The sequence below is a fragment of the Pteropus medius genome, unplaced genomic scaffold (genome assembly GCF_902729225.1).
Source record: "Pteropus medius unplaced genomic scaffold, Ma_sr-lr_union100, whole genome shotgun sequence".
Lineage (NCBI taxonomy): Eukaryota > Metazoa > Chordata > Mammalia > Chiroptera > Pteropodidae > Pteropus > Pteropus medius.
The window spans coordinates 18,980,326-19,001,986 of NW_024344240.1; the positions used below are offsets into that span (position 1 = coordinate 18,980,326).

At 31.8% G+C, this 21,661-nt stretch overlaps 2 protein-coding genes across 13 annotated transcripts in view; one reads left to right on the plus strand and one right to left on the minus strand.

Annotated features, from left to right (window-relative positions):
- The window catches only part of PLEKHG7 (pleckstrin homology and RhoGEF domain containing G7), a 59,094-nt gene extending 55,800 nt beyond the window's left edge, over positions 1-3,294 (plus strand). For 9 of the 11 annotated variants that reach the window (XM_039869037.1, XM_039869028.1, XM_039869026.1 and 6 more), the window contains 2 exons: positions 1,456-1,553; positions 2,660-3,294. In XM_039869037.1, the coding sequence (XP_039724971.1) occupies positions 1,456-1,553; positions 2,660-2,767 (206 nt within the window). In that variant the 3' untranslated portion in view covers positions 2,768-3,294. Of the gene's footprint in view, positions 1-1,455; positions 1,554-1,574; positions 1,630-2,659 lie in introns of all 11 variants that reach the window. The other 2 variants (XM_039869032.1, XM_039869030.1) reach the window with 2 other exon arrangements.
- Positions 3,295-5,421: 2,127 nt separating this feature from the next.
- Positions 5,422-21,661, minus strand: part of EEA1 (early endosome antigen 1) — a 105,233-nt gene continuing 88,993 nt past the window's right edge. The window contains exons 24-30 of one of the 2 annotated variants that reach the window (XM_039869039.1): positions 16,779-16,964; positions 15,347-15,478; positions 14,193-14,378; positions 13,001-13,239; positions 12,613-12,733; positions 9,679-9,777; positions 5,422-8,991 (exon numbers count right to left, since the gene is read on the minus strand). In XM_039869039.1, the coding sequence (XP_039724973.1) occupies positions 8,869-8,991; positions 9,679-9,777; positions 12,613-12,733; positions 13,001-13,239; positions 14,193-14,378; positions 15,347-15,478; positions 16,779-16,964 (1,086 nt within the window). In that variant the 3' untranslated portion in view covers positions 5,422-8,868. The remainder of the gene's footprint in view (positions 8,992-9,678; positions 9,778-12,612; positions 12,734-13,000; positions 13,240-14,192; positions 14,379-15,346; positions 15,479-16,778; positions 16,965-21,661) is intronic. The other variant, XM_039869040.1, reaches the window with a different exon arrangement.

Below are 21,661 nucleotides of genomic sequence, written 5' to 3' on the forward strand. Positions count from 1 at the left end.
ATCAAAAATTATCTTTTAATTTTATTATACAAACCTAGCCATCCCAGGTCCTTTTGCTTATAAAGCCCCTTATACCAAAGAAATGAGAGATGCCTTGAATAACTAAGAACTAGAGTTATAATTTTTGAGGAAAATGAATTCCAAAATTCAGCCAAGAACAATAACCTGTGATCTTTAAAGCCTCACTTGCCGTAGGGAATTTATAAGAAGAGAAATGGGAGTAAAACAAACATAGCCAGATCTTTTTTTTTTCCAAAAAATCATTTTAACAGGTTTAAGTACTCTCATTTCAAAGAAGCAGGACAGACTTTTATGATATTAACAGACTTTGTTGTCAAAGCATTAGAAATTATGAGGTTTAGATTGGGTGTAACTTGTGGTACTGAAATAGTTCTTGCAGTTAAAAAAATAAAAGTCTCACATTCGCTTTGATTCTGAAATGAGGCCCAACCTGCCTCACTGAATCTTAGTTAAATCCACAAACTCTGACAAATAGAAATAATCACAGTGGACGAGCATCAGCTTAATGATCGGCCAGGTAAAAATAGCGCCCTTCTCCTCTTCTCTGAAATACCTGACCTGATCAGAAGCCAGCCTTGGTTTGGTCTTTTGATTTGTCCCTGAACATAAATTAACTATGGAAAGGACATGTAGGCTGCAGAATTTTATTCCTTGTGTTGTATTAATAATTCAAGGAAGAAGCTTCCATTTTAAGAGCTTCTGCTGTATAAAAAAGGAATTTCCTCTCTCAATATCACCTGTCATTTCTTTAAGAGACCAGCTTAGGATTGACAGAACTGACTGTTTCTTTTGCAAACACAGAATCTATGCCAACATTTCTTTTTGCTTTCCTTTACACTTCACATATTTTGGTGAATGTTGGATTTTATTTGAGTCAGTTTTTGGCTTTTCTTGGCCTGTTGTGAAGCACTCAGGTGGTTTTGTACCTGTGCCACATCTCAATTTGTTTAGAACCCTTGCTTTGATGTGTCTTTTCTTTATATACAAAAATAAATAAAACACTTAAGAAGGAGTATGGGGGCCAAAAAAAGAAACTATAATTCCATTATTTTCTATGTTTTTATTATCTATCTTATACACACATAAATCTAGCTAATATGCTAATTTATGGTTCCTTGAGGAAGAGCCCATTTTTAGCCATAGTTGCATCTCTTCAAGGCCCAGAGTTGTTATTTAAGGAAGAAAGCATTTTCATATTTAAATGGGCTCTATTTGAATATGGTAGTGAAGTCTTGGTCTTGGAATCAGACTTTTATTTTTTTATTTTTGTAATCTACAGAAACCTCCCACTTTCTTTAATAAAACAAACAAACAAACAGAAAAACTCCAGGTTCTTTGAGAAGAACTGAGAAACTATATAGATTTCCTATTAAATGAGTTGGCTTTTTGTCTTTCCTAATGAGTTGGCTTTTTGTCTTTGTAATCTTTTTCTAGCCTTTGGACTAAGAAATGCTTTCCTTATTCAACATGAAAACAGATATCAGCAGTGTATAGCAGCGTTCTTATTACAAGCCCAAACGGAAAACATCAAAGTATGTATTTCAACTTTGTAGGTTTGATTCTTCAAATTGGACATAAGGAAAAACATCACCCCAAACCTAAATAAAGGTGAATGGGAAGTTCCGCGAATTTCCCTCAGCAGCTCTGGGAAGGGAAGAAGTTGAGAGGACAGGAGGAGCATAGACATGTAGTCCATACTGTGCTCAGAAATCTCGAGGTGACGATTTCCTCACATTCAGAGTTAACATAGCCTCCCTCATTTCCTTCTGTAGCAGAAGCTCAAGAATGGCTTCTGAGTTCTACAATTTCTGTAGGAAATGGGGAAAGGACTGATTTGGGTTTCATGATTGACTTTTAAGATGCTCCAATCAATTTCCAAAGGCTCAGTACACAAATAATGTGGTGTCGGCTTAAGTGAGGGGCTGCCGCACTAATGAACTATGTCAAGTCTGCTCTTCAACCTTTGAAAATATGCCATTTTTACAGCAATGGAGTTGAAGAGCAGCTGCCTGTCTGACTCTGGTTTCTCTGTTTTAGACGTTTCCATTTTTGTCTTTCCTCTGGTAGGCTTTCATTATCATGGCAACAAGGTGGCCAGATAAATGAAATATCGCATTCTTCTTAAGAACTTTGCTTTCTGGGTCACCTTCCTCAGTCTATTTTGCAAATTATATCATTGGTTAAGAACTACTATTTCCATACAAATCAGAAATTGAACAAATTTAATGTTCAAATTTTTTATATTCTCAGTTCTCATTTTTCTAATTAGTCATCATTGATTGTTATGGTTTTTTGATGACTCATGACTGTTGATCTCACTTGCATACCGTACTCATTTAATCCATTTGCATTTTTGTATATGATTAGAGATATTTATATTAGATGTAAAAAAAGTGGGAAATATGTAAATGTTTCATCAGTCTTCAGTTTTAAAGAGCAAGTCAATAAATACAAAAATATATTAATCTAAATATGTGAGAAATTGTCAAGTTAACATTCTCCTGTCTTTCCCCCCATTGTGCGTGTGTGTGTGTGTGTGTGTGTGTGTGTGTTTGTATGTGTGTATGTATTTACGTATGGATGAATGGATGTTTGCTATTTATTTATTTTATCTATTTATTATTTATTTATTTTACAGAAAACATGGATGACACAAATAACATCAGCAATCTCTTGCTTCATCAAGAGGCAGGAAACCAAGAAAATATCTTTATTCTCATCGCCTGTAGAATCCTCTGAAATTTAGGAACGTAAAGCAAACTTTTTATATATGAGGTATTAAGATATTATTTCATTCAAACTTTCCTAACACTTAGTGATGAGCTAGAGAGGAATGTGATTTTTAAAGGAGTTCCAGAATTTGAGAATTTTAGATAGTAAAATACTCAATATCGAGGAATAATGACTGCAACGAATTTGAACCCTGAGGAATTTCTTGGCAAGTACATACTGATATTCAGACTACCTTAAAATGTTTCAGTCAGGCTTACAAGGGGTAAGAGTAAAGTATGGTGCTATAATTTGTAAAGGGTGAGCGATCAGATAAATGGAGTGGAGAAGGAAATACTGCTTGTATGCAGTAGCAATTCCAGCAGCATCTTACTTAGTGTATGTTTATCTTGAAAACGACTTTCCTACATGGCTTCTAAATCAGTCTTACTGCTGTATAGTCCTACCTCACACACATTGGTAATTCTTCTGATACAAAGTTTGATTGCTGTTTTAATATATTAAGCAATAAATAAGGTCTACATTTTAATAGCAGTTTTTAAATTCCTGTTCTCCAACAGTTTATTTATCTCAGGTATATTTTATAATATTCTAACTTGGAAGTAGAAAATTCCAAAGACTAAATTCCACTATTTTAAGAAAGAAAAAGCAAATATCTATTCCAGTTCTACAGGTTAACACTTTCATGTGGGCGATTTTTTTAGAAACAGTAAGATATTTTTCTCTAAACCTCATTTTTTGAAGAATGATGGTTTGTCATAAAACTTTCTGGTTTTGAGTGGGATAGGGTTGTGTGTATGTGTTTGTGTGTGTGTTTTAGCACAGTACAGCCACTTAGCTTTATTTGGCAGGACTTGAAACTTCATAGAATTTTTTATTAAGAAAGGCAGCTTGAAGTATTATGCTATCATGGTGAAATATGCTATTAATTGCATTTAAGGAACTAGTTTTGATGGTCAGGTTATATATAATGGAAATCCACAAATTTCAGTTTTAGCCATGGTACCTTGTACAATTTACACAATGGAAGTAGCAAATTTATCAACTTGGGCTACAAGACAAATGATACCTTAATTGATCTTTTTTAAGTCAGAGAATGGGATAAAGAAGATGATTCTTGGGGAAGTCATGTGTATAGTTAATTCTTTGAGAAAAATACAAACCAGGCAGTACAGACAAGTGTAGCACAAAGGCTCTTGCTCAAAGGCCAAGTATTATTACAAGGGAGCATCATAGTCTCTGTGTAATAATGTCAGACATTTATAGGAGTAAGTGAAAATAAAAGGAAAACCTGGAAAGTGATAACTACTTTTAATGTCTAAAAATAAATGAGAAATAAAATAGGGGACAATAGACTTCAAGTGAGTTTCTAGTGATGGGACCTGGATGAGATCGAAAGCAATTTATGTTCAGAAGACAATATAGAAGATTTAGGAAAAAATTTCTGGCCAAAAAATAATGTATATAGATATTTTTAGAAAAAATTAACAATCATCTTGCAGGGATTTTTAGATATAAGCTGACTTAGAAAAAGGGCAATGAACTAGGACAAGGTGATCTCTCAAGATTCCTTTAGTCCCATGAGTCCAGTAACCATATATTCATATATGTAAAAGACTAGTTTCTCTCTAAAATGTCAAGAGAAAAATATTAACTAAATTAACATCAAGAAAGTAAAATAGCTTGAGAATATGCTATACACAAAGAAATATTAGCACTCTAATTGCAGTGCTATTCATAATAGCCAAGATGTGGAAAAAATCTTTATGTACATTGACAGATGAATGAATAAAGAAAATATGGCATATATGTATAGGATGGAATACTATTCAGCCTTAAAAAAAGAAAACATTCTGAAATACATGACAACATGAATGAACATTGAGGACATTTTGCTAAGGGAAATAAGCCAGTCACAGAAAGACAAATACTATATTATTCCACTTATATGAGGTATCTAATAATAGTCAAATCCATAGAATCAAAGAATCAAATGGAATTACCATTTCTCTTTTTTTCAAAGGCTGGGAAGAGAGGGAAATGGGGAGTTATTAATCAATGGGCATAAAGTTTCAGTTAAGCAAGATGAGTAAGCTGTAGAGATCTGCTGTACTGTATATTTAAAAGAATGTCACAAGGGCAGATTTCATGGTAAGCGTTCTTACCACAGTAAAACAAAATTTTTAAAAAGAATATGCTATATATTTAAACTGGAATTCTATAAAGCTCACAAAAGAACATGTCTAATATGTACCAGATGAAGTGCTTGAGGATATACACAGTAAACTCTCCAGAGGGTAAAATGAAAAAAACACTTCTGGAACTTTGGCTCCCAGGGAGAAAAAAGATAAAAAATAATGCTACATGGAGCCTTCACAAAAGTATTAAATTTAGATATACAATGAAAGGGGTTAAATTGTTTAATATTTCTCTGTAGTTCTGTTAATTCTTCACAATAATGAATAAAAAAGAGAATGTCTTAAGCAAAATGGCATTAATAATTTCCCTTGAAATTATGAACTTAATTACTATTCTAAGCTGAACATTAAAGCTTAACCACTGTCTATATCCAAATGCAAATTTCTAACATTCTGTTAATAAACTGCTGAATGGTTAATAGTTTGCTCTCTTTTTAAATAGGCAAAATAATTTATAGTCAAAGAATACATCTACTAGAAAGAAATGTCTTTTTAATATCATCTTTAACATATTAAAAAAAAACAAAAGCAATAATAAGGATCCTTCCATTGTTCTTTACACAGATTTAAATGCTGTCATGTAATTTATCAGTTACATTTATAATCAATAACCTTCCAATCACTGAGTTTAGAAATTGCAGTATTTACTGAGCTAAACTCTCTCACAAAATAAGGCACAACTACATAATCACAAGTAATAAACACAATACAAATAATCCAAAAACTAAATGAGAAAATATCCATGCAAAAGTATCTACAGAAAATATGAATATATGATCCAGTTCAAAGAAGTACAGAATGTCATATACATAATTGCATCATGTTACAATAAATTCATTACTCCTACACAGAAAGAACTTAGCTATTTCCAATTCTATTTTATACAATTTTACATGAATTTAGTAAGTTTATGCACAATATTCACATCTGCAACAATAACAAATTGATCATTAAAATTCAGGCAAAGGGCAATTAAGATACAATAATGTGTGGCACATTATAATTACAGAATACCATTCATCAAGCCCATGTCTAGAAAAACTAAATGGATGGCACATTTAAATCTTATGGGTCAAGTCATCCATGGTTTTATAGCCAAAGTGCATTAAAAAAAACTGCTATAGTCAAATAGGTCATAAATATCAAAATATATGATCATAATTTGCTGTCCACTTAAAAGCTAAACATTTTTATGCAAATGCAAGGTTAAAAAAAAGTGACTTTAAAGTTCTCAAAACTATAAAATAATCATAAAACCTTTTTAAGAGAGATGGGAAACTAACAAATTTGGCAGTTACTATTTAACATTACTGTGAGGAAACTATCAAACTAGCTAATACCACTTTAAGAGGTAGTTGAACAAAATGTCATTTGTACACTGCTTTGAGGTTTTTGTGTTTGTTTCCCACTTTTCCTTCTAAAGAAACAAATCCCGTAACAGCTGCTTCATCTTTTTTCTATTAAACAGTTCCATAGACATAGTTTATTGTACACTAACCCAGCAAGACTTGATTCTAGCTCACATTTCTGTGCTGGATTTGGAATTTACTAACATGTGATGCCAATAAGCCTTGTATTAGAGCCATGAGCTGGGACTCCACACCGCTCTAACTCACTGACATATAAATAGTACCAGCAGATATCTAAAATATAGAGTCAGTAAGGACTCAAAAGATTACTTTAATTAAAAGAAAAAAAAAACCTTTAATTTTTGTTTCCAAAACACTTTAGTGAGAGTTCACAACAAAAGTATTAGCCTTCATTTCTAATATTATTAGTATAATAGCCTATGATAAATTATTCAGGACTTATGAAATGAGATTAGCTAGATGAAACCTATGGTTTTATTTGTTGTCTCCACAATCTTTTTATGACAGTGTGGGCAGGGAAATAAGGGAAAAGGCCTTCAGTGTACCCAATTAGACCCAATTGTACCCAAATATTCTAATCCAGAAGAATTCTTATGAAGTTTTATTACCTAAAATTAATAACAGATGGTGCTGTTAATATCTATTTTTCTAACACATTGTCACTTACATGTGAAAGTGTAGAATTGACTATTTAAAAAAATTTATATGAAAATGGATAATTTTGGCTCATTTTATATAATCCAAGTATTATTTTTAATAAAGAACCATTGTATTTCTTAATTATATATGCTAAAAGATATATGTTTATCCAAGTCCAAGGCTTCAATCAGAGTCCTTAACAGCTACCAACAATAGGGTTTACATTAATGGTTTTTATAAAAAAAGAATTAAATGATTATGTGACAATCTCTTTTAGTTTATGTATGTTATAGGTATAGCATAAACATGATAATTTCATTTTGTCATATTTGAAAGCAAGTATATATTATAAACTATTTATTGTAAATGAAATATTAACTCCCATCCTTTCCTGCTCTTACTACCAAATAATTGTACTGAACAAATGTATAATTTAACATTTCTTCTCTAGAAAGGGTAATAAACCAATATTAATGGCTTCTCTCTTCAGATGTTTTCCTATTTTCCAAATTAATAAAACTATGATAATTTAAAGTTCAGTTCCACTGTCAGCATACAAATAAGCTAATTTTTAATTATCTATAATTAGCTATTCTGTTTCAATTCTGATTATAACTTTGGTATTCCGAAATACATTTGTTTTTGGTGAAACTCTATTCTTCAGCTATTACTTCAAGGTAAATACGCAGTATTATTTTTGCAAAGTAAAAAGATTTACCAGTTGATGTGGAACCCCAAATTAACCATTTTAAGTTCACAACTTTTAAAAACTCTTCCCCATTAAGTAAGAAGAAAATATAAAGTAGAATATTTAATGTTTCTTTACCAGTTTATATTTCACAGATAAGCCTATAGCAATATCACTGGCTTTAAGATGCAAAAATTATAAAACAATTATAGAAAAGCTGAGGCTATACTTGGGAAGGTTAAATCAAATAAAGATAAAAAGAAGGTCCATTAAAAAACAAAACAAAACAAAACCGTAGATTCCTGAAGATACTAGAGAGACAAAGTGAAGGAATAAAATAAAGGCTAATCTCAGAAGAATTTCCACTTACAAGAAAGTGAGAACAGGATCTTTAAAAAATTTCTATTATTCATTCTCCAACTAGAGTGAATGTGAGAAACTTTGTAGGATGAATGGAGAATATGTGAGAATTTAAAAATAATATAGAAAAAAAAGAAAAAGAAAAATTAACCCTAATCTTTAAAATACAACTTCAGGATAACTATAAAGTAAGCAAATTGATTTTACAGAGGTTTTCATAAAATCCACCCAAAGAGAATTTAATCAGTATTGTTAAAACAAAAACCGTGTTTGAGTTCATCGTTAATATATATTTTGACATAAACTGTGTTTACAACACTTAAGTAATAAATGTATAACATAATGTAACATAATGGAACTATATATAAGAAAAAAAGAGAGTCAAAAATTGTATAGTTCTGTGCATAACTTCACAAAGAGAATATTTAATATAGTTAATGTGTTATTGTGCAACATATATGATGTGATAATTTATGTACATTTCTGTACACTAAATTTGGGAGAAAGAAGAAGCAAGTTATGGAAGTGTATTCATGTCATTTGTGAATAATGAAATAATATTTAAAAAAATACATCGATATTTTCTGTCCAAAGTTTATTTACATTTCATTTGCTAATTCTAGACTTGGCATGAAAGCTGTTCCAGGGGTTCAATGGAAAAAAATAATGAAAGATGAGCCCAAGTTGCACAAAAATAGAAGAGTTTTACTTGATATTGGTAACATTCCAAAATATACGAATTCTAATTTGGTCTAGTATTGCAACCACTGTCCAAATCAAATAGTAGTCCAAGACCTCTATTAAGTACATTTATTAAAAATCTAATGTTAGTGTAATAGTACTCTGAAGTTATGATAACCCATTATCCTTGCAAATCATTGAAACATGCATCGCAGACACGAACAGGCTTCTTAGAAGAAGGAGTTAAGGCATTTTTGGCTGAACATTCAGCACAGAAGATATTTCCACACTGTCTGCAGTGATGCTGTAAATGACAAAAATTAAGCAATATTAAGCACAGAAACTACACCAAATATATTATGAGACTACAAGAATACTGCAAACTGCACTGTTAAGGTATATTAATTTTCAAGTAATTAGTGTTATACTTAATAACATAATATTTTAATATGCCAATTTAATCCCTTAGTTAAACTGAATGTTTCCTATTTATCAGATACTTTGCTAAACATTTATATGGATTTTATCATGGAATTCTCAAAAAAACAGGTGGCTTTTAAAGTGTCAGTAAAGTACCTCTATAAGGTGAAAAACTATTACTATTTGCCAAATGTTTCAAACATAATTTCTTCAATAAGAATATAAACTTAAAACATCAAATGATGGTATTATTTAGAATATTCTTTTTCTATCTCTGTTTTTTCTTCCTTTAAAAGAACCCAATGATGACTAAAACATATGAGTTTAATATTGGTACACTTATTCAGAAAAAGATTATTCCAGAGAGTAGTAACTCAGTAAGAAGGTAATGACTAAATTTAAAACTAAAATTGAAACATATATACTAACCACAAACTAAACTGCACAAAATTTAATTATTCTATGTGGTTGTAAATTCACCAAAAAATGTAAAAATTTTTTTAATCTGTTGATGGTTAAAACATTAAGGAATAAAATTCATAACCATGGCAATATAAACAAAATCATTTACCCGTCTCACTGTTACAGAAAAGCCTTTCCCACAGGCCATACAGTTTTGTACTTCATTGTCTTCAGCCCACTTTCTATTCAATGCTTGTGTATGTTTGATCTATTAAAAAAAAGTTTTAATACATTATAATATTCAGTGTTTTAAAGAATGATTGATACTTTCTAATTCAGTGCTTGAGTTTTATAAAATTTTGACTATATGCATAATGGAATAAAATTTTAAAAATAGGAAATACTTTGGTCAGAGCTGGAGCACCACTGGGGCCACATCCGAGGAGGACATACCCAAAGGGAAGACTAGGAAGGCACCAGAGCCCTGCTAAAGTGAATCCTGCTCGGTAGTGTTAGCCCTTGCACAACAGCTCTTCTACTAGAGTCACCAGCCAATCCTCAGAACCAATCAGCATGAGAGTCAATCCCTCTCACTGATGTACAAAGAGCAACCAAACTCAACTATAACAGGAGGGCACACACGAACCATACATAAGACAATCCTACAGCACCCAGCTCAGGGGACCGGGAAGCCTGCACCACTAGGCCCCCACAGGACACCTACTATTTAAAACAACTCTACTAAGACCGGGATACATAGTAGCCCTACTAATACATTGAAACAAATACAGGAAGGCGACCCAAATGGGGATAGAAAGAAACATGTCCCAAATGAAAGAACAGAACAAAGCTCGAAAAAAGAACTAAAGAAAATGGACACTAGTAGTCTATTAGATGCAGAGTTCAAAACACTGGTTATAAAAATGCTCAATGAACTTAGCAGAAGAGTAGATGAACTCAGTGAGAACATTAACAAAGAGATAGGAAACACATAAATAGTGATAGAAATAAAAAAGAACCAGTCGGAAATGAAGAATACAATAACTGAAATGAAGACTACATTACAGAGAATCAACAGTAGATTAGATGAAGCAGAGAACTGAATCAGTGATTTAGAAGATAAGGTAGCATAAAACACTCACAGAACAGCAAAAAGAAAAACAATCCAAAACATTAGGATAGTTTAGGGGGCCTCTGGGACAACATCAAGTATAACGACATTCACATCATTGGGGTACCAGAAGGAGAAGAGAGAGAGCAAAAAATTGAAAACCTATTTGAATAAACGATGACAGAAAACTTCCCGAGCCTAGTGAAGAAAATAGACATACAAGCCTGGGAAGCACAGAGAGTCCCAAACAAGATGAATCCAAAGAGGCTCACACCAATAATTAAAATACCAAATACCAATACCAAAGACAAAGAGAGAATTGTAAAAGTAGCAAGAGAAAAGCAATTAGTTACCTACAAAGGAGATCCCATAAGACTGTCAGAAACTTTTCAGGCCAATAGGGATTAGCATGAAATAGTCAAAGTGATGAAAAGCAAGGACCTACAACCAAGTTTACTCTACCCAGCAAAGCTGTCATTGAGAATCAAAGAACAGATAAAGAGCTTCCCAGACCAGAAAAAGCAAAAGGAGTTCACCAAACTAGTATTACAGGAAATGTTAGAAGACTTCTTTAAGAAGAAGAAGAAAAAAGAAAAGATAAAAAAGATGAATAACTACATATGTATCAAAATTACTTTAAATGTAAGTGGATTAAATGCTGCAATCAAAAGATAAGGTGGCTGAATAAGAAAACAAAACTCTTATGTATGCTGCCTACAAGAGACTCACTTCGGATCAAAAGACACACAAACTGAAAAAGGGATGGAAAGATATTTCATGCAAATGGAAACAAATAAGCAAAGAAAGCTAGGGTAGGAATACTTATAACAGACAAAACAGACTTTAAAACAAAGGCTGTAACAAGAGACAAAGAAGGACCCAGTAATCCCACTTCTGAGTATTTAACCAAAGAAACCCAAAACACTACTTTGAAGGGACATGTGCATCCATGTGTTCATTGCAGCATTATTTACAACAGCCAAGATATGGAGGCAACCTGGCTGTCCATCAATAAATGAATGCATAAAGAAGAGTTGGTACATATATACAATGGAATATTACTCAGCCATAAAAATGAATGAAATCTTGCCATCTACAACAACATGGATGGACATAGTGGGTATTATGCTGAGTAGAGTAAGTCAGACAGAGGACAAATGCCATATGATTTCACTTACGTGTGGAATCGAAACAAAACAAACAAAACAGAAACAAACTCATAGATACAGATAACATTTTGATGATTGTCATATGGGAGTGAGGTTGGGCGGAGCAGGTAAAAAAGGGGAAAGGATTAAGAAGTACAAATTGGCAGTTACAAAAGTCATGAAGATGTAAAGCATAGCATGAAGAATATAGTCAAAAATATTGTAATAACCATGTATGTTGTCAGATAGGCACTAGATTAATTTACTGTAAATTATTTAAATGTCTAATCACGATGCTGTATACCTGAAACTAATATAATACTGTATGTCAACTGTAATTAAAAAATAAAAATTAGTATTAAAAGTAAAAAAAGAGAAGTCTTTTGATCAACTTCCATTTTCAAAAGCGGCTACATTTTTAAGTCTGAATGACAAATCAGTCATCAATCACTCAAATCAAATTTTATTCCTAAAGGCATTGGTAATTTCTAAGCTTTGGTGATTTCCCAGCCATTCTAACCCTAAAAATCAATCCTCCCTTGAGACTCTGAGCACATATTCAAATATTCAGAGCCACTGATCTATTCGTTGGTGCTTTTGGCTTTTCCCAGTACTGACAACTCATGAATGACACAGCTCTCTAACTGACCCCATGAGTCTCTTAAACAAGTTCTTTCTCCCTTTTATTTAATAACCTATAGTGTCTATAATACTGTTACATAGACAATAATCACTCAAAAGTATTTATCAAATAAATGAGGTTTTTTTAAAGGTTGAAAATATGCTTTTTACTAAGAGGTAAATGCTAGACCAAAACATTGCCTCACATCACCGCATGACTTACTTGAAGAGACTGATTTTCTCTGCCCAGCTCCTGCACTGCTGCAGTTGTATTATCCAGCTTTCTTTGCAATTCTAGTACTTTGGTCTGAAGCTTTTCAATTTCACCTTCTCCTTTAAGACATCTAGAATAGATTGTGAAGAGATAATTTTAAAAAATCATTCAAGACCCTTCTAGAACACAGATAATTAACTACTTTAGTAACTTTAAATATAACATATTAATTTCTACTATCTGATTGTTTTAAGGATTAGTTTTCAAATGGCTACTTAAATTCTTGCAGGAGCTCTACACTTTTCCCAAGACTCGTTTTCTACTTTAAAAATGTGGAATATGACAACCTTTTTATCATTAGAATGAAAATAAATTAATTTTATTAGAAATCAATCACCTTTCTAGTAGTGCTCTCCTTTCGTCTTGATTGTTTTGAACTGTTGCTTCTAATACTGCAATTTCACCCCGTAAATCATCTGTCTGCTTCTCGAGTTCACTAACTCTCCGTTGACTAGAATGCCACTCCTTCTTCACAGTGCCTAAATTCTCATTTAATGCTGTAATCTGCATGGTAAGTTTAGTTTCATTTTCTTCATGCTTCTTCATTCCTACTTCTTTTTCTTTTATTTCAGAATGCTGAGAAAAGGAAAAACGGTGAGAAAAAAACTATTACAAAAGTAGTTCAAAATAAATTTTAGTTATTGAATTTAAAATATTGGCAACACAAATAATATTACTTCTTCAGGAAAAAAAGACAAGATAATATATTTCAGTATACACTAATGAAATTGAGTCCACACACATCTCTGTAATTCGAATGGGCTCAAAGGCCATAATGCTAAAATGATGGTCGGCAAGCCTCTTATGAGATCAAGCTAAAGTAAAGCAATTTGAGATTTTCCTTTTCCACTAGAGCAGGGGAAGAACATATAGGTAGGGATGGCAAACTGCCCTGGAGACAAAGCTAGCATTTTTCTTAATGTCTCAAATTCCACATAAATCCTTTAGTCTCTGTCAACCTGCCAAAAACCAATAAAATACTTCAACTCACTGTGTGAATTTGAAATTGTAATTCTTCAACTAAAATATTCACTGGTCAAGTTATCTGGGGATATTTGGACTTAATCCAATAAAGGAAAGCCAGATGCTTCCCATTTGGCGTGCACAACTTAGGGAAGGAAAAGTAGGCTTTAGTCATCGTAATTTTAAATGGAAGTTTCCGTTCTCTCTTATCAACATTCACATTGACCAAACAAATGAGTTTAACATGATTAGCATTCACACCATTTACCTCAGTCTACAGTGTTATGGGTATGTTTTTTCTGGCACTAAATGGTTTTCTTTTCTTTTCTTTTTCTTTTTTTTGAATTATATTTTATTGGATTTTTGCTTATATAAACCAAAATATAATTACAGAATAAAATATTTCCAATCATGTGTCAGCTATTTAAATAAATCGGATCTCCTTTTTTAAAAATTAAAATGTTAGGTGAGAATTTGAATTATAACTTCTAGGTAGAAAAATCCTCTTACTGAATTGATTTACAAAATCATGTACAAAACACACTCCCCACCATTAATTTACTGACCAGTTTAGCTTCTTTCTCAATAAATTCTTTCTTGAGCTCATCTTCTTCCTTTTTCACCTGTTCTTTTAGCATTTGCTGGTTTCTCTTCTCCTGTTCAAGGTTTGCTTTCAGGGAATCTACTTTCCCTTGAAGCTCTAATTTCTGCTGAATCAAAAGCTGTTTGGCATCCTTGAGATTTGTTACCTCCTATTGAAAAAGGCCAAACATAAATTATCCTTTATAGTAAATATTTCAAAATGTAGCTGAAACTTATGCAAATTATCACAACAATATATACAACATGTTTTAGCTTCTTCTCTAATGAGTTTCTTAAAGTTAAGTATTTCAAACAATTTGCTAAAAAGATGCAAGATAATGTACTTCCTGCTCAACAATCATTTAAATTTGAGTGACAGTTTGCATGCATGCTTTGATTGAATTATGGGAAAAATTTCTACCCTCTATTTCCCTTTCTTCACTTAGCAAGTATATATTGGTTACTATTTAAGCATCACACACTGTGTGAGATCCTGGGCATATATACAAAGATGAATTAGATACAACCATGCTTTAAGAAAGTCACAATCAGGAAGAACATAATGACATAATATAGAGATAATTATAAAGCAAAATTATAAGTATACTCATAGACATCAAAGGTACTATGAGACTACTCAAGAGAATCTAACCTTTCTTTAAGAAAATGAATAACATTTTCCAGAGCAAATTATGAATTAGTTTCTTCAACTGGCACCCTATGTATGCTTAGGACAGGAAAAAATATTCAAACAATTATTAAAGGATTTTAGGAAGAAAACAATTGAAGAAACGGAATCCCTTAAAATCTTAACTCTAAACTCTTACATATTTTGAAGTTGACTACCTAACAAACATGACTTTCTAAATCAAGAGCACTCTTGATTATCATCTCAACAAAATCTTAACTTTTAGCATTACTTTGCTTTATTCAGTAATCTGAAAACAAAAGTAACAGTTTCAATGAGTATATAGATAGTATGCAACGTAACAGTACTCCAGAGAAAGAGAATTTGTCAAAAACAACAAAACAATGTTCTTGGTATACAGTAGGTTCAATAAATAAATAATATATATTTTTAAAAGTTAAACAATAATCATACAATACAGAAGGAAGAACAATGATTATCTTAACATACTTTTATGCTTTCTTGCTTGTGAGTCTTGAGTTCTTCACTTAGTTTAGCAATTTCTTTTTCTTGCCTACATTTAATTTCTTCTATATCTGCTGATTTGGATTTTTCATTTACTAGTTCTTTTTCTTTCAGCGACTATAGAAAAATGATATATTAAAAAATAATTTTAAAGTACTTTAAAATTAATGTAATAAAAATGACTGATACTATTTATGACACTGTCTCTGCCCTTTTCTACCTAAGTTAACATGAGCAATTTACTCACCTTCTCTTGCCTCTGTGTCCTTATTTATACAATGTGAACAATAATAAGATCATTATAAGAATTATAGTTAAAATTAATACTGTAAAATGAATACTGTCTGGCCAAAGTAAGAATACTGTCTGGCCAAAGTAAGAATAAAATTTAACTAAAACTACCATTCTTGCTCTTATTAATACTCTTATCATTCTTATTATTAGTAGTATCACTATCTTTATATAAGACACCTAGCTAGGAGTATTATATATTATCTAATTTAATCTCTATACTAGGTAGCTCTTTTTAATCCTCATTTTATAGGTAAACCAACAAAGGTTTAGAGAAGTGAAATAATCCATTAAATTTAGAGGCAAAACGAAAACAAGATCTGCCTAATCTATAGCCCTTGCAATTAAAGGCCTATAAACTATAGTTCTGTCAGAATTTTCTAAACTTCAGGCACAAACTATGAATTTCATTACAGCTTCACCAGCTTCACCACCCCACAAAAATATTCCCAAATTTCATTAAAGAGAATTTCAGAAATTGCACAATTAAGATATAACGAGAACTTCAGAAATTATAGACTTTAGAGTAATATCCTATCAGCTTATAAAATATACGATTTGAATTATAAAACCCAAAGTAAAATGTTCCCTAGAATCTGAATATCTCTTTCATATAGCATTTTACCTGATTTTTAAATGTACTGGTTATGTAATACAATGCTTTCAACTTCATAACTTAGCATCATTTATATAAAATACACCCCTACTTCCCATTAGAAAATGATGGTTCTTAATTGTAGTAATTCTTAATAAGCTTAAGAATTATTTCTAGGCCTTTTATTATCTCATTCTCACATCTAGAGGAAAACATGTTATATGAGAAATAGTTAAGGGGCTATAATATATATTTTTGAATAAACAAGGGTCTATGGTGTGAAAAACAGATTAGTTTGTAAAACTAAAAAGAGCATTAAGAAAAAAGGATAGAAATGAAAAGAAGGCTAGTTTAATAACTACAACCTAGTATTAAATTCTAATTACCATGTTTTATTAAAAACTAGAAGTCCATCTGAGAGAGCTACTGAAAATAAAGATGGTGCCTATACTGAGGGCAAGAGGTTTGACTGATAATCTCTATGGCCATTTCAACTCTTAAGATTCTAGATTTCATCAGAAAATGAAATACCTTTTCTTTTTGAATATCTTGTAGTGCTTTAAACTGCTCCTTCAATTGCTGTTCTTTCTTTGCCGCATCTTGCTCCAAAGCAGCCTTGGCAGTCTTTAGTTCTTGAATCAATTTATTTTGGTTTCCAATTTGATTTCTGTTTGAAATCAAGTCCTCCTGTGCTAAGGAAAGCTTCTCTTCTATAGACTTATAAAAAACAATTTCCTCAAATTATTACATCATTTTTTTTAAACTTCAACAGAAACATACAGTTAACATAAGCATAATGAAAAGCAATAAACTATGAAAAGATAGTTTATTGTGCCATACCTGCAGTAAGATTATGGAAAAAAACAAAGAATGCTAGACAATTAACTCTCTTGCCAATGGGAAAAAATTATAGCATAAAATACTTAATAAAGCTAAAGTAATTATCTAAACCTCTAGAAATAATCTATAAGTATTTACTGGTTAAGTGATATGAAGGAATTTTAAGTAAGTAGGGACCATATCAAACAAACTCAGAGAATATACATATGATATAGTTAGAGAGAAGACATGGAGAGACATGAAAAAACTATTTAAAAAGATATAGTTAAACGTTGTTATGTGTGTATATATGTTTTATAGGACTTGTGACATCCCTTGACATACCAAAACCTTTGATAAATAAAAAGAGTTTTTCTGTCTTGGAAAAAAAAAAAACTATTTCACATCTGCCAACTTAATCACGTGAATTAAAAGAAAAAGTCAACCAGACTCTTTCTGACAAGGCCATCACCTTACCCTCTTAACTTCCCATCTATATGGTAGAAGTTATGTTGTCAGTTAACACGGTCCACAGTTTTAAGGCCCAAATATTTTGAGAAGCCAAAGCTGGGGGAAAGGGCAAGCTTTTTGTTTAGGTTTCATTTGGGGCAGATATGGTAAGAGGTATTAAGAGGTAGGTAAAAGAAATGGCAGAAACCTTGCCACTCTTAGCTGCTATTGCTAAGAATCAGTAGGAAAGGGAACTAACTTGAAGATGCTCTTCTACCACCTAGAATAAGTTCATCTTTCTTATTCTAGATATATAGAAAAGGAGGTGGAAGATACAATTCAGGAAGAATTCATGCTGCTTAGACTTGGCTATAGTAAGCAGTCAATAAAAAAACATGAAAATAAATAAACGAATAAAGACCTTATTTAAGGGGCTTCTTAAGCTTCCTGAAAGAGAAAGTTTATTCCTTACAAATAATTCAGTTCAGAAATATTTCTGATATAAATTAAATTTCTATTTTCAGTGGCTTCCAGGAGAATACAAAGAAGCAACCCTAAGGCATCTTTTTCAGGAAAGACCTAAATTCACCTAGTCCTTTATTAATCAAGCAGCTAACCATTAACTGCATATACTGCTAAAGTAGACATGAAGGTAAAAGATGGTCCTTGACTTAAAGAAGCTATGTAGCCCGAAAAATGGAACCAGCATGTAAAATGAAAGCTGTACAAGGGAGCAGAGCATTTGCTATATGTCAAATGCACAGAAAAATGATGAGTGTGAGAGCTTTCCGTAGAATATGTTTACAGAAGACTCCATGGTGTATGTGGGAACTGACTTACGTGTCACAAGGAGTGAGAATGATGTCAGATAAAAATAATAAAATTTGGCAATGCCTAGTCCATACAGTCTATAGCAATTGGAATTTGGTAATAAAAGTCCTGAGCTAAAGCTAAAGAATACAAAGGCTTGCTAGAGCCTCAAAGCAACAGTATACCCAGTCTCTGATAACAAGAATTCCAAAAGGCTCATGGTTTAAATAAGCCTATAAAATTTTAAACTCACAAAAATCCAGTGATAAGATCATTAAAGTCAAGTTCAAAATTTGGATTACTCTTTTCTGAAGATGCCAAGACATATCACTCTACCTTGACTCTGAATATTCATCTGTCATTCAGTGGTATACTGCCATACATTTTAAATATTCCTTTTATGTTTCTTATTGCAGACCATGTTATTTTCACCTGCTCAGCATCCCTTCCCTTAGGGACCTCTTCTCTCCTATTCAATGGTTTAGTTGAGGCTATCTTTAATCCATCCATTCCCATTGGAATAGGCAAATCCTTGAGTACATCAACAATTAACCTTGACCCTGAATGAATACTTCAATCACATTATAGTACTGTAGCTAAAGAGAAAGTTCGTAGTGTTCCATGTTAGCTACATTTTTTGTCTGTTCAACAATTTTTCCTTTTCTTCTTTCAAAATAAAAGAAAAATTTTTAGTTATTACTTTTTCTTGATGACTGATGAAATGACATAAAGAAGAGTATTAGGCTGAGAAGATTTATATTTAATTCTGAACTTATTACCCTAAAAATTTTACTTCACATAGGGTGAAATTTTACAGTTAAATTCCACTTCTACTTTTCCTAAACAACAAAGACTAGCACAGAACACAGACAATTTGAAATATCCAGTCAACAAATTTGGTATTTCAAAAATAATCCAGTAGATGGGGCTAAAGGCATAGATTAGGCCAGACAGTCATATTCCATTCTACAGGTGTCTTGGTGTATACTGTCAGCCCACAGATGGCAGCCTTGCCTTAAGTAGGTGTCATGTTATAAGGTTCTGAACTTCTCTCTCTCTTACATAGATCATATAACATCACTGAAGCACAAGAAAAATAATGGCTGATAACCATCTCTTATTTTGGCCTTATATAATATCATTAGAACTTCCCTAGGAATTTATTCCTTTAAAAAAAAAAAATAACTTCCTAAATAGTTCAGATTCTTTGTGTTTTGGAAGTATTAATATAGAATTTAACAATATTCTATTTTGTAAAAAAAATCTAGTGAAATGATGATAAAAGAATAAAGGGCTATGAATCAGAAGAACTGTGCTCTAATCATGGTTCTATTATTGTGCAACCCTAGGCCTGTCACAAACCAATACGGGCCTCAGTCCACATAAGGAAGCTTTGGATAGAGGATCTATCCATGGCTTCTTAACAGTTACAAAACTCCACCACGACCTTATCTTTCTATCTTTTACTTTTGCCCATAATTACATTTGAATTATTCTTTCATGTATAAAACTATTAGTACATGATGTAACTTTCAGACATAATAAAAATAGTTGTTGGGTAAATTAAAGAATATTGATTTAAGAGATCTAAGTCCTGTTACTATGTTATGTTCTTGAATAAAATATATCCATATGAAAATAAAAAAAAAAAGGAGTGTGGTTTCCATAGGACTTCTACAATCAGTCGAGTTTCATCTCCTCTATCACCTAAATATTCTTCAAATTCATCCACATTCTCTCCTATTACCAGCCCACACCACCATCATCTGCAACTGGACTACTGCAAAGTCTCCTCTCTAGTTTCTACTTTCAGCCATGACCCCCTACAATACATTCCTTATCCTGTAACCAGTCATTGGTCTAAAATTCAAATCTGGACAAATTCTTTCAGTGGTTCTCTACCACCTTTAGAATAAAGTCTAAAACTCTTCCACAGGACTTTACTGACTTTCCATAGTGTTGTAAGGAAAAAATAATAATAATTTAGAGAGCATAGCAAATAAGACACTTTCTAAGTTTCAGGTGGTATTTTTTTCTTATAACAACTCTTACTAATTTTCAACTTAACCATATATATTCTACTATTGGCACTATGAAAATTCTTTTACCCAATTTCTTATTTCTTTGTCAAATCATTAGTCACCACTGATTTCTTCACTTCCCTCAGAGCTTGTATGTATTCAGGCCTTTTGTTTCATCATGTCTCTCACATAAATCTCTTCTGTTCCATCCTCTTTAACTTTAATCCCAGTTTTAATCAACTCACACCTTGATCACTGAAATTTATGAAGGAAAGAAGGGAGATACTCTCTTAACTAATCTCTCTAACATTAGTTTATCCCAGGTCTAATCTAAGCTGTCTATAAACCACTTGCAGGTTAAGCTGCCTAAAATACTATTTTCTTCATTTTACTTCTCTGCTTAGACTCTTAGTTTTCCCCCAAAATATAAAGTCCAATCATCCTGGTTAGGCATCTAAGATACTTCACAATTTGATCTCAACCTTTTTAACGTTACCTTCTAAACACAAATCAGCACTCTAGCAAGACAATTATATTAACTGACTCCTGGCTTTTGCTCATTCCCAATGCAGCACCTTATCTCAAATGTGCCCCTGAATGAAATAATTTTTCTCAGGACATTCTGTGTATTCAAATGTTATATATCCTTCAGGACCTGGTCAAGTCCTACCTCCTTCATAAAGCCTTCCCTATCACAGTCTATGAATAAAATATAGACTTAGTATATTTACATATATTACATATGTAAATATTCTATGATTTTTAGATTTTTTTAATAATACACTTTAAATTAAACAAAAAAAATCCAAACATAAGAAACAAAAAGTATAACATTTCATCATGACGAGAAAAAAAAAAAAAAGGTACATAAAAACTATTTTCTCTTTTTCCATATCCTTCATTTTAATAAACATGATGCTTTATATAATCATATAGTATTGTTGAGGATAAAGTTCCCATATGTTTAGATAATGAAGAGTAAGTTTACTTTGAGCTATAATCTCCTAATTTTAATCATCAGGCATTCTAGTGGTTTTGGGAAGATAACAAATATATAAAATTAGAGTCAATATTCCCTGACAAGCAACAATAAATTTCTTGCATTTTCACAAGTGGTTTACATTTAAAACTCCTTAGATTTTCTAAGAATAGTACTTTTTAAAAGTTATTTTTTTACATAAAGACAGCAAAGTTCTTAGATAAGCTTATAATGTAGCAATTAGCATATTTCCAAATTATTTACCTATTATAGATATGTTCTTTTTAAATGCCTATAGTTACATATATAATATTTTATCATAAAATAATTTTTTA